Raw genomic sequence first — 18664 nt, forward strand, 5'->3', positions numbered from 1 at the left:
ATTCTAGTACCCATGATTAAAATGAAAAAAAGCAAATTTAGGAAATAATTGTAATGAAAATTGTTAAGTAATAATAAGTAAAAATGGTAATAATGATAACTTACTGTGCACACATAGTAACTAAATCTTTGTCGGTTGTGCCTTGTTGTAATCCTCTAATGTATAAATTTGTTTTTGACAATTGTTCGCCTTGTTGATGATGATGGTGTTGTTGTGTTGTACCATTATTAGGACCCATTGTTGTATTTGTATTGGTATTACTTAGACTAGTACTTAATGTTCCACTTTGGGATCCAGTGTTTGATGAGCTGCTTGAATTTGTATTACTTGGTGATGTTGCGGTTGGAACACGTTGACCGTACTGCAAATTATAAAAGAGAATACAACATTAATATTATACTGTGTATATCTTACACTAAAGTAGTTAAATTATAAAGTATTATTTATATATATCTGAAATGCTATCGGTTATTGCCATCATGTTTAAAACATTTACACTTTAAATTATTTTGCAATTAAATTGTTTAAACTTTTATCAAAGCAGCTCCTGGCCAAAGTTAGAAAATGTTTGTAAAATATAAATCTTTTTCTTCTCTATTCTTCTATTTTTTTATTGAATTTTTATATAATCATGTAACGCAGCACACACACAGCTGCTCTATAATTTATTTTTTTTGCTTCAGGGGTTTCACAGAGTTTTACATGTAAAAATAAAGAATTATATAAAAAGAATAAAAAAAATTAAACAGGTACAAAATATGACTACGTTCTAGAGAGTTTTTAGAAAAATTTACAAAACGTTTGTGTAGTTGAGGATGTGTTGGAACATGGAGGCTGGCTGCAAGTGCAAGCTACTGCACATTATGAACTTTTAAATATCATGTGTTTTCAGTTGCAGACCTTTTCTTTATCATACTTCTTTCTTATGTACTTAATTTAATATTTCTTTCATTTGACTCTGCTCGGGCATAGCATGGCTAAAGATGGAAGTGCATTTGCAGATAAAGTACATGAAGTAGATTATATTTATTGATAATAAAATGTAGAAAAAAATCTTCAACAAAAATTATAAGAAAAAAGGACTATTTGATAAAGGTTAAAAAAAAACGATTTACACATAAATTAACATTAGAGTGGCGTAGAAAAATAGATAAAAGTTGTGTTTGTTAGAGGAAAACAAAATTTTACCCGTTCTTTAGGGTCACACAAAATTTTAAATTAGTCAAACATTTTAATTTCGCTTTGGTTTGTCTTTTTATCGAGGCTTAAAGTTCAAATTTCATAAAAGATATTTTAAGCTTATATTTTGAAACATTTGTACAATATAAATTTAATCAAAGTGTTGGCCATTGTTAGCTATGACCTTTTACCATCTTTCTGGCAACAAATGGATTCCGAGCCAAAAGATCTGATCATATTTTGAGGCCCAGCTCGAATCAAGCCAATATACTATGTTCTAACGAGAAAAATAAACCAGAGAGAGCGAAATAAATAGTAGTCGGACGGGGCACGGTCTGTATTAAAGCGGGTGAGAAAAAACTTCCCAATCACTTAATTTTAAATAGTTTTTAACAGGTATTGCAACATTTGGCCGAGCGTTATCATGATGTTTCATGTTTCATGTCTCGCCGCATATTCCGGGAGTTTTTCCGGCCAATGCTCTCATCAAACGCCACTGATTCGCGTTCGATACTGGTTGCCCATGATAACTTGGTCAGATTTGGCATTGTTGTCAATTCGGCTGATTGGTCGGTCTTCATATACGATCTCTTACGCTTCGGGTTATTGCAATGGATCCATTTTTCATCGCAAATAATGATTCAGTGCAAAAATGATTTTCTTTTATAGCGTTCAAGCATTATTTCAGACATGTAAAATCGTCTTTCAAGGTCTCTCGACTTCAATTCGTATGGTAGCCAATTCCCCACCATTTGAATGAATCCTGCTGCTCGCAAACGTTTTGAAATTCCTGCTTGAGTAGCTCGGAATGATTTTGCAAGCACTTGTTGAGTTTTACAACAATCTACATGGTGTAATGCCTCCAATGCTTGGTCTTGAAACTTTTTTGGCTTACCTGGGCAATCTTTGTCTTCCGTGTCAATATAACCACTTCTGAGCAGTGCAAACTTTTTTTTTGTAAAAACAAACACAAACTGCGAAGCGTTTTTTCTTGTCTGCTGATACACCCAGAGTCTCTGGCGGGAATCGAACCCGCAACCCTCAGATTAATAGTCCAGCACACTATCGACTAGTCTATCGGGCACCTAACCGTCTCTCGCTCGTTGAAACTGATGAAACACATTCACCATAAGCTTTTGTGAGCAATCGGAGCAATTTTTTTGATATTCTGGAGAACTAAAATTTTGTATGGCCATGGAAAACATGTACAAACAATATTATCGAATTTAGATTTTAAATTTTCATGCAAAAAACTAACTCATATTTTGAAATTAAAATGAAGATATGTGATAAAGTTTCTCTATGTAATTTTAGAAGCAACACATTGATTTCAATAGCAACAATTCGACCATGTATTTTACAAAATAAAATTTAGAACCCTCCTCCAAATACACATTACAAATTCCAAGCATCCCTTGTCATACATAAAGTACACAAATTTCTATTCATGTTTTTAAATACTTCGGACTGACTTGCATGATAAACATAATAATTCTATGCCACTTTAGATGTGACTCCCCCAAACTAAGTCAATGAATTGTTTTTTTATTTTTATGTGGCTGTTTGTTGTGGTTTCTTTTAAGGACGGACGTATTACTATTTTTGGGGGATATTGTATGAAAATATTTAAATAATTTCCGCAATATGCGTTTAATGTTAAAAACATGTCACTCAATTCCGAACACATCGTCATCATCAACAAACATCATTTAGCCAGTTTGTGGAGCATAGCATAGAAAGAATGAAGCAAATGTAAAAGAAATTGTAGAAAAGAATGACTATAAAGAATTACGTACGTCCTAACATAAAGTGTTTGTCTACTCTCGTAGTGTGTCAATGAATTTCCAAAATGGATTATTATGTCATGCATATAAAAGAAATTGCACAAGTGTGTGTGTCTATGAGTGAGAGTGTATGGAGAATTTACATTAAAATATTTACTTATTTACTACACACATCATACATAAATAAAAAATATGCTTACATACTTACATATAATAAGCCTATGTATGAGGTTTGGTTAAAAAGTGTTTTCAAAACTAATTTTTCGCCAACTCATTATTATTCATAATCGAATCTTTATCGCCTGCATGAAAGTTCGAAGAACTTTCTCTAAAGTTCTTCGAATTAAAGGTTTCCTAGAACTATATTTTTTCAAGTATTTCTTTTCACTTCCATCTTATAGGATTTAGAAATAGGGCAGTAAGTTTGGAGAGTATGGTAGATTAGTGGACAACATGTAGCGTTATCCGTGAAATTTCGGCAATTTATCTAACAACCCCTCTTCGTTTGACTGTTTCTTGATTTTACACATTTCGTTTACGGTTATGAAATATCCCAATAGCGTCTCGCTTTGAAAAACAAAACAAACGAAACAAAGTGTCATATGCGGGAAGTTTTGCTTTACTTCTTTAATTTGAAAAAAATGCCGGTTGCACTATAAAGCTTATATTGAATGTGTTCCATCGGTTTCAACGTGCGAGAGATGGTTGGTGAGGTTCAGGAGTGGTGATTTTGACACGGAAGACAAAGATCGCCCAGGCCAGCCAAAAAAGTTTGAAGACCAAGAATTGGAGGCATTACTCCATGAAGATTGTAGTGAAACTCAACAAGAGCTTGAAATATCATTGGGAGCTACTCAAGCAGCAATTTCAAAAATTAGGTACGAATTGAAGCCGAGAGACCTTGAAAGATGTTGCATGTTCGAAATCATGTATACTTGCGATGAAAAATAGAGCCATTACGATAACCCGAAGCGTAAGTGATAGTATGTGAAGCCCGTTCACCAGGCGAATCGAAATCAAAGCCAAATATCCATGGCGCTGAGGTAATTTTATGTATTTGGTGGGAGCAAACGAGTTCTATCTATTATGAGCTGCTGAAATCTGGCCAAACCATTACAGGGAACTTGTACCGAACGCAACTGATTCGTTTGAAGCGAGCATTTGCCGAAAAACGCCCAGAATATGCGGCCAGACATTAAACCGTAATATTTGATCATGATAACGCAAAGCCTAATGTTGCAATACCTGTTGAAAACTACTAAGAAAGAAGTGGTTGTGAAGTTTTGCCTCAGTCCAGACCGTTCCTCGTCCTACTAATATTTGTTTCGATCGAAGCAGAACGCTCTCTCTGGATTATGCTTCACCTCAGAGTATCCGAAATTGGCTTAATTCGTTCTTGGCCTCAAAAGACGAACAGTTCTTTTGGCTCGCAATCCATATTTTGCCAGAAAGATGGGAAAAGGTCATAGCTAACAATGGCCAATACTTTGAATAAATTTATAGCGTACATATGTTTCAAAATAAATGTGAAAAATTTTAAAAAATTCCGGATTTTTAAGTAATAAACCCAATATATTAAGGAGTGTGATCGAAAAAACCTTAACAAGTATTATTTGATTTTTTTTTGTTCAAGTTACCTTTGAAAATTCAGTTATTATGATTAATGTTAATTATGATAATTTGTTGTTAATCTGATTAAAATAAGTGACGAGAAAAAAGTGCCTACTAAAATTATTAAATATTGTTACGTTTTAACCTTTTCAAAACGTTGGTTTATTTCCTTTAAATAAACCTAATACTTTTGATTGCAAATAAAAGCCGTTTAGTAGTTTGAAAATTGTAACAACTCTTTATTTCTTTAAAATGTACAACAACAACAGAATTACATAACCACTCAATGTTTTTTATACACGTTTATAAATTCTCAGAATTACAGACACAATTTATAATGTACACGAATTCACTTGAAAAACACAACACACTTTAAGGCACTCAGATGATGTTTATTCGAAAAGCGTCTCTGATCAACTCACTCACGACTGCAACCTCTGCCACTATTTATAACACTGCATTACCATCTAGAAAGCTCTTTAACTGTCTAGAGGTTTCTAATACATACGCCATCTGTGGTGTACTTTCTACAATGTTCTTTAACTGAATATTCGAAATCGAATACAGCGTTGCCAACTTACGATCAAATCAACTGAAAGCTTCCACTCAACAATGCCCACAGATATGTTACAGTTTTACAGCACTTATTTGAAAACATTATGCTACTTTTAAATCAGCCGTTAAAATCGTTATATTTGAATTCAAGTACAATTTCGTAACAATATTTTTCATCAAAACCCAACTTGGTCCTACAAAAAGTTTCCATCAAACTGATTCGAATGTTATTAAACAATATCGGGAGAACTTGCCCGTTGATAGAAAACCTGGTTCAGGTAGAAGGAATGGTCCACATGATGTTTCTATTTTCAAAAGAGCTCCCAGCAAATCCGGAAAGCAGTCCGGTTAGCTCAGTACTCGGACTATTTGGTACGAAAAGTTAAAGCCAATGCAGGTTTAAAAACATACAAAGCTCAAAAAGTTCCTGACAGGAACTCTGCTAAAGACAGAGCACGGAAATTGAAATCAAATTTTATATACCTGCTGCATAATGGATGACGAAATATATGTTCTGGGTTAATATTTTTATGTTGCGTATGCTTGATGGAATGTTGTAGAAAAGTATAGGACTCAAACACAGAAAATATTCCCAATAAGTTCTTGGCATAACAAGCAATATGCAGTTGCGACAAAAGAAGCCAAACATTTGTTACAAAGGGCTCTATAAATAACAAAATTTACATCAAGGAATGTTTACAAAAGAGGATGAATGGAAGCATCCTTCAGCAGACTTCTTAATATATCCACTTATTTTTGGCCTGATTTGGCATTCCGTCACTATGGTAAGCAAGGTATTGAGTGGTACAAGAACAATAATGTGGTACTTGTACCAAGATCCTCCAAACTGCATGGAGCTAAGGCCAGTAAAGATATATTTGGCTCTTGTTAAAAGAGAATTCAAGAGCACAAAAAATGTATCCAAAAATATGGTAGATTTTTAACGGAGATGGACTACCTGTTCGAACAAAGTGACATAAATTACTATAAGAACCTTAATGGAAGGGTTTCCGGAAAAGGTTCATAAATTCAGTAGTATAATAATAATATAGAACTATAAAAATAATATTTTTTGTAACTTCTAATAATAATTTCAATCAAATAAAAAAAAATGTAGGTTTAGTGGTTTCTTTTTTATTAACATTTATGTATGTTAAGATTTTTTTCGATCTCAGTCCTTAATCGAAATCGAATCATTTATTGTCGAAACATTGCCATACAAATAAAAATCAGAATAATAACTATTTTTCGACTCGTTGTCGCTCTGCACTCTGCATAGGAAAACGAGCATATTCTTGAGATTATATCGAATTCTATATCGAAGAAATTATTCGAAAAAGTGATTAATTTTCTAGACAACTTTGAATCATTTTGTATACTGGTTCGCATTTTATTATTATATGGAAATTGTGAATAATTTTGATACCCAGTTCTTAGATTGTTTGTAAAAATAAAATGAGTATAAATTAAAAATGTATGTTGGTTATACTGTTGAGATAGACCTCGTACAAAATACATCATACCTACATACTACAAAGTACATTGTATTGGACATTACAAGATTGTTGTATGGATTTATGAGTATGTAGTGGTGATATACCCATACATATGTATGGGTATATTTCAGAGCAAAGAATTCAAGATGACGATGATGTTATGTTATGTTGCTGGTGCTGATGTTCATGTTGATAATTTAAAAATTCAAAACATGTCACATACAAACGCATATTGTACTTTTATGTACTCACACACACACACTCACATATATACTGACACATATACACAAATGAAAAACACTTAAATTCTCTTACATTTAAAGTTTTTAATTTTTTTTTCAATTTTCCAACATGTACACTTGAGACTAACAGAAGCAGTGGGAAAATTTATGTCTGCATAATATTTTTTTTTAAGAAAGAAAATAGTACTTGAAATAAACCGCTGTATTTTTTTTAATAAACACACAGATACTTTCGCAGGAATATACAATGTTAAAGTTATGCATACAAAAGACAGAACTTTAAAAGGTGATTTCATTGGAATGGTTTTGGTGTAAAAACTATTTGTCATTTCACATCAACTATACAGAATCGAAACTGATATACAACTGTCATTTATAGACTGGTTATTCAACGTATATTTTGGAGCATATTGAAGAATGTGAAGACGCTTATCGGTGGTAAAAGAGTAGCTAACTCTATTGTGATACTGGAAAATCTTTGTCTTGTGTCCTCTAGATACTATAATGAAAAGTATTCTGCTGAAATAACAGAATCCTTTCCCGATGCTCTCGGAAGCTTATATTATTTCAATCTTGTAATATTTACGACTTCTAGGTAATAATGGGTGGGAAGGCCTAAAACAATGTCTTCAAAACCATATTTGCAAACGATTAAATGATACATTTACCGATCTGCTCTACAATACAATTAAACAACATTCGTACAATTTAAACTCTAGAGTAAAATACATATCGTACTTCGTACACAACATACAATTGTAATGACGAATACTGTTTTTTTTTGCTCCCTCATTCATATTGTGAGCTCTGGTGGCAGCACTCGTAACAAATGAATTTACTTCCATTTTAAGATGAGTTAATTTTATTTAAAGTTCAGACATTTATACGCATCTTAGAAAACTTTCTTGAATACTAATTGTAAGAAAAATGAAAAAATAACAGGAATGACATAAAACCAACAACGGCAGTAAAGTAGAACATGAAAATAACACAAAGTAAATGAAAACGAAGAAGAAAAAAAAAATAGAATAGCATGATGAAAAAGCTTTTACTGGAATATTAAATACACAACACAACAATTGAGAAGATGTTGCAGAAGAATCAAATGAATTTGTATGCCTTTAAATTAGAGAGTATGAATGATTGTCTGTGTGTGTAATAGGCGTAGAATATGAAAAAAAAAATTCCTAGATTTCTAAACAAATTCCCCAACACTCAACAAAGGCTACCTCTACAACCTGCTCCTTACCATGCTATCTAAGTATAAACCACACTTACTACATACATATGTATACAATCTTTTTCGAGTAGCTGAGAGAGCTATAACGTCATGGCGGAGATGAACACGATGATACAATTTTTTGAAATGGTACAATTATAAATTCAAAAGTACTAAGAATAACCTTCATTGAAGTACTTCTTAGTGAATCAGGTTTTCATCAGTTCAAAAGTATAAATTTTCTTAAGAAATCACAAGCTCTTGATGTTGTGTGCATTGCCGCTGTACTAAACACATTTTACAATTGTATAAAAAAGCCTTCAAGTTTTTTGAAACTCCATCTGACCACCTTACTATATTCAACTCATATATCCGATTGAAAATCTAATAAAACTCTCATATAAGGATCAGTTCTTCATTGTATATTTTCGAGAAGACAAACGGGTTCAAATCGCATCAAACTGTCCAATTGTTAATGACAATTATCGGGGAGAATTTGACTTATTGCTATAGACCTGCGACTTTAGAAAACCCCTCAAGAAAAAGTCTAGCGCGGTCAAATCGCACCACCTTGGTGGCTAGTTCTTGTCATATCCGCGAGAGATAATCATAAATACAAATCATTGCACGTAGCGATGTCCTGGTGGAATCATATGTCGTCCATTTCCATATCGCTCAATTCAATCCAAAAGAAATTTGTTATCATTGATCTGTCGCGCTCAACAGATATGATGAACGCATGAATGTTGTGCCAGTGATGCGCTCAACAAACTTTAGCAAGAAAAAGAAAGAAAATTTAAATTGAATGTCCACAAACAGTCCACACATTGAAATGCATAAAGTATGCATTCAATGATACGATATTTTTGAAAAAATATATTTTAAACATGAATGAATTTGACATAATTTCAAGTTAACAAATAAGTATTAAAGATGATTTTTTAACGCTCTGTCTGTGGCGAATTCAGGCAAATACGAGCGAATTCATTAACTCCATATATTAAAAAATTAATGAATTCGCTTAATGAATATTTGCCGTTTTCATTAAAAGCCGAGAATATTTTGTTACGCACGTTACGTGAAGCTCTTTACAAATTATCCAGATGCTTGAAAATTATCTCCATTTCCGTGAGAAGTTGTGAAAAATGTCATTCAAAGTGAAATTACTCAAAATCAATTTGTATTTAAATTGAATGGTCAAAAATATGGATGGCAATCGAACCATCTGGTTAAGACTGTAAAACACAGTGAGCTAGTGTTGGATTTGGTAATCATTTTTGTATGAATGACCTCGAAATACATTTTGTTTATATATAAAATATAATATACACATCTAGTCTAATATTACAATTAAAAATTTCAAGTTTGATTCATTAAACAATTTTTTTGTTGGTAGACTGTTTCTGGAACTTGTCCATATTACGCTGTTCCGAATCTTATATGCCCTTCACCAAATTGTACTTTAAAATACATAATTTTAAATATTTTAAGGTAAACAAAATAATTTTTTTTTTCTGAAATTGTTCCAAATTTTTTTTTAATTTTTAAATTTTTTTTGTTTAAATTTTTTAGTGAAAAAATTTAGGTTAGCAAATATTCTTCCCGATTTTGACTCATTGCAGATCCAAATTACTATAGCCATATATACATCGTTGCAATGGACTTTGAAATATCTATCATTAGATATCCATATTGTCTATATTAATGATCCTGATATAGAATAAAAATAGGCCAAAAATCTAGGCTGTCCCGGTTTTTCCCTTATATCTCAGCTATTTGTGGGACGATTTTCTCGATATTAAATAGCATCCGAGCCGGGAGAATACTCGATATATTGAAAGTTGATTTCAACATTCAAACGCACATGACTATATCGACTCCGTTATCTATAACGATCCAAAATATATATACTTTATGGGGTCGCAAATGAAAACTGTAGAAATTACAAACGAAATGGCAACTCCTGTTGAAGGGTATAAAAAGCTATAAATCGCCTTAGGTGAAGAGAGAATTGAGACATCACATAAGTGTGTCAGTTCAGTGCTCTCTAATGTGGCCATCTAATCAAGTTGAATATTCTTGGTGAATTTCCTATCAGTATTGTCTCCTTTACTTACATTCCAGCCAGTTTTTTGTCAATAAGGTAATTTTTTCTGCAAATACTTTTCACATCACTTTCTTTTATCCCATTTAACATACAATAAAATAACACCAAAAAGTACAATTTTTAAATCTTATAGTACCACAAGCTATTTCTCCTAAACATCCCTGAGACAAGATTGTCGGTAAATATTAATGTGTGAGTAGTGTGTATGTAGGTATGTATGTCTGATGGAGTAAATGATACGATGAGTATAAAAAGAAATAATATAATTAATTGTAAATAGCGGGGATAGTGGGAGGATGGTGGCGGATGTCGTCTCATCAACTGGTTTTATTCAAAGTGTATACGCATGGTGTTTGTTTCGATTGTTGTATAAATATCTATGTATGACTAACTATCTATGTATGTATGTATTAAACAAATGAAACAGCTATTCATAAATACATACATCCATCCATACATACCAACATCTAACTAAATATCTTTACTGCCATACAATACATACAGTAAATTGTGTTCCTAAGTGTATCAAATGTCTTTATCTGCAATGGATAGGGTTTCTATTTGATTTCGTAAAACTTTTCTATGTCTTTAGTTTTCTGGCAATGGGAACAGATAACAGATACTAGACAATGTAGTGGGTGGCAAGGGGGGTGGTTACAACGTACTATTATAATTGTTGTAACTAAATTAAAACTAAATTATGGCAGCCACACAGAGTTACACATTTATGGTGGTGTCATAAAATAAAATGTCAACGAAACAATTAAAAATAATTAACATACTTTTAGGAGAGAGGTTATTTCTTAACGATGAATTAGAAAGGAAAATATGAAAATTATTTAGCTAGAAAAGTGTGGCACATATTTAAGAATCTTGGTTGTAAGAGTTTAAGGAGTAAAATAATTGTGATTTCTATAACTTTCATTTGCTGAAATTGATGTGGATTCTTATAGATATAGAAGTTGATAAAGCGATGTTTGTGTGAATGTACATACATATGTTAAAATCATCTAACATCTATATATAAGTTTGTCATTCCGTGTGTAACATTGAGAAATATTGAGAAAAGTATATATTTTCTTGATCCTTATGAAATTCTAAGTCGATTGAGATATGTCCGTCCGTCTGTGTGTCTGTGTAAAACACGCTCACGTCCAAAACACGCAAAAAAAATTGGTAGACTTGCAAAAAATATGTTTATTATTGTCCTAAGCAGTTTGGTATTGAAAATCAGCAAAATCGGTTCAGTATAACCAGAGCTATGAACCAAAATGTGAGACAACCTAAAAAAAAATTTAACAATTTTCACATATTTTTGGTTATTTGTGTAAATATATTGCAGATAATACCATAAAACTTTACACAAGTTATTTTCACTCTGGTGAAAATTATAAAAATCGGATCATGATTTCTCCTAGCCCCCATACAAATTTCTTCCCGAAATATGGTTCTATGGTCTATAAATGCCTTCAGAATTGCAGTATCTATACAAAATTCAGCAAAAATAAGTTTCGTGCTAAAATAAATCACAACACTAAATTTTTTGTGGATCGGCCCATATTTGACCATAGCCCCCTTATAAAGTTCACTTCCGAAAATCATTTAAATTAGCATAAATATCTTATAAATATCGCTATTAAGTTGAAATTCGTCATAAATAATACCCATATATACCAAAATCGCTATACCTAATTATATGATGATCGGCCTATAATTGGTTATAGCTCCCATATATATCAATCTAAAAAATATGTATGTAGGTGGAGGGTATTTAAGATTCGAATATACCGTTCTAACTTGTTTTCTATACAACTGTGTGACGTTTAATATAATTTTTTAAAACATTTCAGTTAAGGTAGACAAATATTTGACGAAAAAGACGTAACCACTAAATAAAATATATTTTAAATCTTTTATTTAATTCAAAAACACCTTTTACAAAACATATATTTCATTTTATTTTATTTGATGCTGTTAGAACTTACAAAACTCTTTTAAGAACAACCTCAAACAAATTTGTGCTAAAAAAGAGATTATGCTCTTTTCAGTAAATATTTGCCATGAGTGACCCCCTTTATAATAATCAATTTTTAAAGAACGCACAAAAACGTTAATTCGAAAATGACTCAATGCAAAAAAAATAAATAAAATGAAATAATATATTGTAGGTATACTGTCGATTTGTCATAGACAATGATAATTTATAGGAAAACTTACGTAAAAACTATTTGTTTGTTTTTCTTGTGAAGAAACCCTACAAATATTTGCAAAAATGTCTGTCTGTAATGTCTGACTAGTAGTAGTTCAATAAATTCCATAATTTGTAAAACATCCAACTACACACTTTTGTTTAGTTGGGCTCAGTATTTGTATCGAAAAAAAAAAACAGAACGTTTGTCTGCTTGTTTTTATTTTTATTTTAGCTAAATTTGCCATAAATAAAAATATATGTATGTAACTATAAGTAGATAAAAAGAATACGTTTATATACTAACATTTGTGGAAATGTTTGTAAATAAATCTGTATGTAGCTCAATATTTATTTCTTATTATTGAAGATACAAACAAGTTACATACTTACTTATATACAATATTTACAAATGACAGTACATGTACCGGCAGATAGACAGACATTGTGTCATGCCAATGAACTGCTGATAATGAAATTATATCATTGACGTCCGATTTTTTGTTTTGTATTTTATGCCAACTATGGACAATACACCTCACTCTTTTACACCTCACTTCATGACTTGCTTTCGTATTTCTACTGTTTAGTTAAAATTTTTGTTATAGCAACCATGTTTATGTTTTATTAAATGAAATTAGTTCAAAATTTATTTTTTGAATTTTGTTGAAAATTTCTTATATAAGCCCTAGGGGCAATTGGAAAGTTAAAAAATACTTGAGTATAATGATGCTCTACATAGCATTCTTAACAAAAATTATTTCAATGAGTTTCTAACAAGTACAAGTTTAATTGCGCCATTTAATGAAGAGTGTAAAATGAAATCAATAAATGTGCCACTGGTAGTTAAATTTTTTTTTGTTAATTTTATAAACAGCAAAAATTTGGAAGTGGCTGTCTAAGCAATTAAAGTTACCAAAAGAAATTTATTAAGAGATTTTTAAATTTGTTGGAAATATTTTTATTGCCTAGACATTGTTATACTAAAAAAAATTAATAAAATAACTTTTTACAAATGATGAAGAAGATGGTTATAAGTTGACATTAGTAAAGAAGTGGCCACTTAAAATCGGTACGCACTGTAGTAATCATAACAACGCCCCCTATTATCAAAATGGAAAAAGATTTACATACGTTTATAACAACAAATCTACCGTTATTCTACAATGAATTCCAAGTCATTATGTTTTGTTTTAAAAAGTGTAGACACAATGGAAAAAGAAGCTACAGAAAAAAATTGTGCACAAATATCTAGAAAATCCGACTTTTTCGGGTTATAAGATCGCCAAAATCAAAAATTTTACGTCTCGGCAGCTCGAGGTTGTGTGGCCTTTAAATGTGAATACGTAAGATTGAACAAAAATATTAATTTTGCAGGCAATCCGCAGCTGCGGTTTGAAGAATCAATCTTTTCAGACATGTTTTTAAAGAATTTTCAGAATTCATATAACAAGTAAACAAAATTTAAATTTTTTTCCAGTTGTTTTTTCGAAATTGTTTTTTAATTTTTTTTTAATTTTAATTTTTTTTTTTTAGTTTCTAATTTTTTTTTTTAATATGAAAAAAAAAAATTCGGGTTAAAAAATATTTTTAACATGGCTATATCGACTCCGCTATCTATAACGATTCAGAATATATATACTTTGTGGGGTCGCAAATGAAAAATGTAGAAATTACAAACGGAATGACAAACTTATATATACCCTTGTCACTCATGGTGAAGGGTATAAAAAGAGAGTTTGGAAAAGCGATTACTGTCATTTATAAGACATCTGATACAAAGTTTTAGCCAAGTTGTCATTACTCAAATACAGCTATGAAGTGGTATAATGAGAATAATATTGATGTTATACCAAAACACATCAATTAAACAATTTGCCCAAATCTTCGTCTAATCGATATATATTGGGCAATTGTTAAACGTAAATTGAAAAAGAGTGCAGGTACAGTAAATAACCAGAATAACGGTGGAAGTGGGAAGCATAGTTATGCAGCTATTAATGGGAGGCATAAGAAGAAAAGCCACAAAATGTATTCTCAATGAAGACACATAAACCTACAGTTATATTTTTTTTAAACCTTAATAAATTACCTTTAATTTCATGTATAAAATGTTAACATACGTTATTTCATTTAAAAGTTATGCTCGCTTTAATCCGTACCGATTTTAAGTGGTCACTTCTTTAATTTATGTTGAATTTAATATCAGGTTACTCATGTTAAGCTTATACTTATAGATAAATACACATAGATCGAAAACTCGTCTCTCAAAGACCTAACTCAGTTTTCAAAAATCTAAGTAAACAAAAATATTTGAAAACAAAAGCAACACTCGAATGTGTGATTATTTTGAGTAAATTTTTTGTTTGAGTTTTTTTTCCTTGTTTCTGCTCTATGTCTATTTCTCTATGCTTCTAAATGATTATTTGCTACCTCGCCACTGGCGTCATCAGATATCTTCATGTAGAAGATCATTTGTTGAGAAATTGAAGAGCAAATTAAGACTTTTTGATTGGAACAGAATAGCGACTCATAATTCTGAAAGGGCATGTTGAGTAGATAATTTTTGTAAAATAAACTTATAGTCCAGCTGGTCTGAGTTTTTTTTTTACAGTGGGTCAAAGATTTTATTTTTTGATAGAAGAGAGCAAATGTTATAAGTTAATGTCTGAGAGAATTCTTATTGTCAGAGTTATATTGTGGATTTAATGGGGATTATTTTTGTGGAAGATCTTAACCCTCTCGCTTATCTCAAAAAAAGTCCTTTCAAAAAGGACATTTAAGGATTAAAATATTCTGGAAAATTTCAGTGAAGTCACCAAAGATACCAAAGTTGTAAATAATGCTCTTTGGTCTCTCCCACCTTGGGTCTCACATTTCTTTAAAAAATCGCCAAAAATCAATTTTTGATCTGAATGAGCTGAAATTTAAAATGTGAATAATCCTTGAGAAGATCTACAAAAAAAATGTAAGTTATGTCTTTTAGTTCAAAAGATATTTAGGTTTATTTATTTATTTTGGTAGATTTTTTGTCGTTTTTTTAGATATGGCGAGCCTACGGAAGGTCGAAATTTTTGTTTAGAATATTCGCTATATTTGTGATTAAATTCCGAATAAAATAACAAACAACTTGCTAACAATTATATCTTTCCTATAAAAAAGTTATATGCATCCAAAGTTGGAACATGTAAAAATGGTTGTCACAAACATATACTTGTTTACTGCAACAATTTATATGATTGACAAATCATGTGAATAATATTATGGTTACCACAATCATATTGTTAAAAAACTTGTAAAAAATGTTGAAATGGTTACAGTAAACATGCACAATTATATTTTTTTTTCTGTGCGTACACCTTCATGCGTACAAAATTCAACTTACTCAGGAGCTCAAACCAGCAGACCATGGAAAGCGCCGGCAATTCGTTTAATGTTTAGTGGAGCAAAGTGAAGTCAGTGTCAATTTTTCGAAAAATGTTTTCTTCTCTGATGAAGCGCATTTCCATCTGAATGGCATCGTGAATACACAAAATGGTCAAATTTGGGTTAGAGAAAATCCTCACACAATCCATGAGAAACAAATGTACATACATATATACTAGAGTTTCCAAAAAACCGAAGAATTTCAAAACCGCGGTTTCGGTTTTAAAAAATTTAAAACCGATCGGTTTCGGTTTTGTGATAATTTGTTAAATATAAATGTTATAGAAACAAAATCAGTTAATAATATAGGAAATGCTAACAAATTTAAAATTCAAGAGGATAAAGGAAAATTGGTACTTTTTATATGCATTTTAAATTAGTTATTTTCTAATATGCTTCTCAGTAATGAAATAATCAAGAATTGGGGGCTAAATACCATAAAAAGAGAACTAAACAAAACTAAGGAATACTTTTTCGTTCTTAAAAATATACTTTTTGAATGTTCTATAATATTGTACCTAGAAACAGGTAAATACTTTGATTTCAAACTTGACGGGGGTTCAAGTAAAATTGTTAGACACACATACTTTAGCGGTACCGAAGCACACCGGACCAGCTAGTCCTCCATAATTGTATCGGATATTTGAAAATAACTAAGTCTTTGTAACAAAAATTTTTCATTATTGTTTTTAAATTAAATAAATTAACAGTCATTTGAAGTTTAATTGTCAGGGAATACTCGTATGATCAATATTTTAAATGCGTTTGTGTCATACTTTATTAACAGATTTCCTTCCATAGCCTGCAACATCATCTGAAGCAATTATTGTAATATTTTAACTGATTTGTTTTTAGAGAAATTAGATGAATCATTGAATGAAAAAGTTTTTTTTTTCATTTCTAAATTGTGATTTTTTTTTACTGAAAGTAAGTTAAAAGTGAAAATCGAAAAATAATTGTAGGTTTCGGTTTCAGGAATTGAAAAACTGCGGTTTCGGTTTCGGTAAAAATCGAACACGAAACTCTAATATATACCTTATCCCAAAGGTAATTGTTGTTTCTTAATTGATCGTTTCTATGGACTTCGTTGACACACGAGTTGTAATAACCGATCATTCGTCCGCTGGATTTGAATAAACATTACACTTTTTTTATTTTCCTTACTTTACAAGTTTTTAATATCAATACGTTTTATGGAGGTGATAATTTAACATTATTTTTGCTGACATAATTTATACCTATTTAGCAGTTTACACACGCACTTATTTATCTAGAAAAAACAAGTATTTGCAGATGGAAAGAATTTGTTTAGAGGGAGTAAACTCCCTTAAACTAATTGCAATTTAAACTTATTTTCAACAATAAGCATATACCATTATTTTATATGTAAAAAATGTCCCTATATTAAATAAAATTTTGGCATTTTGTCACGTAATTTAAGACTATTTTTTGCTTAAAACACATACTCAACAAAAAAAGAGCAGTAATAAAATTAAACCCACAAAAATTTGCCAAATAATATTATAAATACCCTCTTTAACAGAATCAAGCAAAAGACAAGGGAAAGAGAGGGGGAGGGTGTTCCTATGCATTAATAATTTTTAATGCATTAGTCACGTGAGAATTTCACTTCGTTGTTAACGGAATTTGGAATTTGCTTTTCTTTTCTTTTTTTGTTGGTTTATCAATATTGAACTTTTGAAACATGTTACGATAATATTAAATTTAGGTTAACAAAAAACCAATGCGTTCAAATTTTTTTATGAAGAAGACAACAGAACAACCCTCCCTCATATTTCAATTTTTTGGCTCTTGCTGAACGTGCATATGTACGTATGAGTTACAAAAAAAAAACGGGAAGCTATGAAGGGCATCCAACAGATGAGGCATTCAGCCAGCTCTTGAAAGCTTTATAACAACAAAAAAATTCGTGAAAAAAAACAGTTTTCAAGTGTGATGTGAATGTGAACATCATATTGATATTTTCGTGCGTGTTGAACAAAAAAAGAAAAAAAATTGTATGAAATATTCAAGGTTTCATATACAGCAAACATGAATTTGGAATGCTCTACACTTCCAAAAAAATTCACGAAAATATATTTCCGTTAAATTCAAATTGATTTAAAGAATATCAGCAACAAACTCCAATGCTTAACAAACTTATATGACCAAATTTAAAGGAAATTCTTTAACTGAAGAAGAGTATATGAAAACTCATGAATGAAAATCATTCTATAAATGAACTGATGTACATTACATTATAAATGTTTAAGAATTATATATTACGATGCAGGCGTGTGTGTTAAAATTGTGTTTATCGCTGTATCGTTGGTTTTTTTATGGAGTATTTCTATAAGGATTTAAATTTTGATTTAGCTATTTGAAAAATGCGATATGTTTCGATGTTTATTGAACAACGTTATACGAGTATTGTTGTAGCATGTTTTCATGAAATAAATGTTTATTACAACTGAAAGTTATTGATCAGCATTTATTTTTAGGGGGTAGAGGTTATTTTGTGGGAAGGGAAGTAGACACTTTCTTGTCTGAGATACAGCATTTCCTTTTGGTATCAAAGTAATTTTTTACAATAAATTTAAAAAATAATGTTATTAACTGCCGAGCCTTTTTTAAAGGCTAAAAAGGGATTAATTGAAATATGTTTCATGTTTTACTATGAAACAAATCATTGGTTAAGTCTTCAAAACGTGCTAAGTCCACATTATATAAAAATTGAGAATGTAATAACAAATGTACACTGTCAAGGTTAGGGCTCAACATATTTGACAGATATCAAAGACATTGCTACGAGTCCATAGTCTTTTGAGAGTTAAACTGTACTAAGTCCCAAAAAAGC

At 30.9% G+C, this 18664-nt stretch overlaps 2 protein-coding genes across 7 annotated transcripts in view; both read right to left on the minus strand.

The window, feature by feature from the left end:
* The window catches only part of nSyb (neuronal Synaptobrevin), a 311043-nt gene that overhangs the window by 96690 nt on the left and 195689 nt on the right, over nucleotides 1-18664 (minus strand). The gene's annotated exons all lie outside the window — the stretch shown is intronic.
* Nucleotides 1-18664, minus strand: part of shep (alan shepard) — a 624596-nt gene that overhangs the window by 33920 nt on the left and 572012 nt on the right. For all 6 annotated transcript variants that reach the window (XM_065504089.1, XM_065504090.1, XM_065504091.1 and 3 more), the window contains one exon: nucleotides 105-361. In XM_065504089.1, the coding sequence (XP_065360161.1) occupies nucleotides 105-361 (257 nt within the window). The remainder of the gene's footprint in view (nucleotides 1-104; nucleotides 362-18664) is intronic.

Source organism: Calliphora vicina, chromosome 3, assembly GCF_958450345.1.
Source record: "Calliphora vicina chromosome 3, idCalVici1.1, whole genome shotgun sequence".
NCBI lineage: Eukaryota > Metazoa > Arthropoda > Insecta > Diptera > Calliphoridae > Calliphora > Calliphora vicina.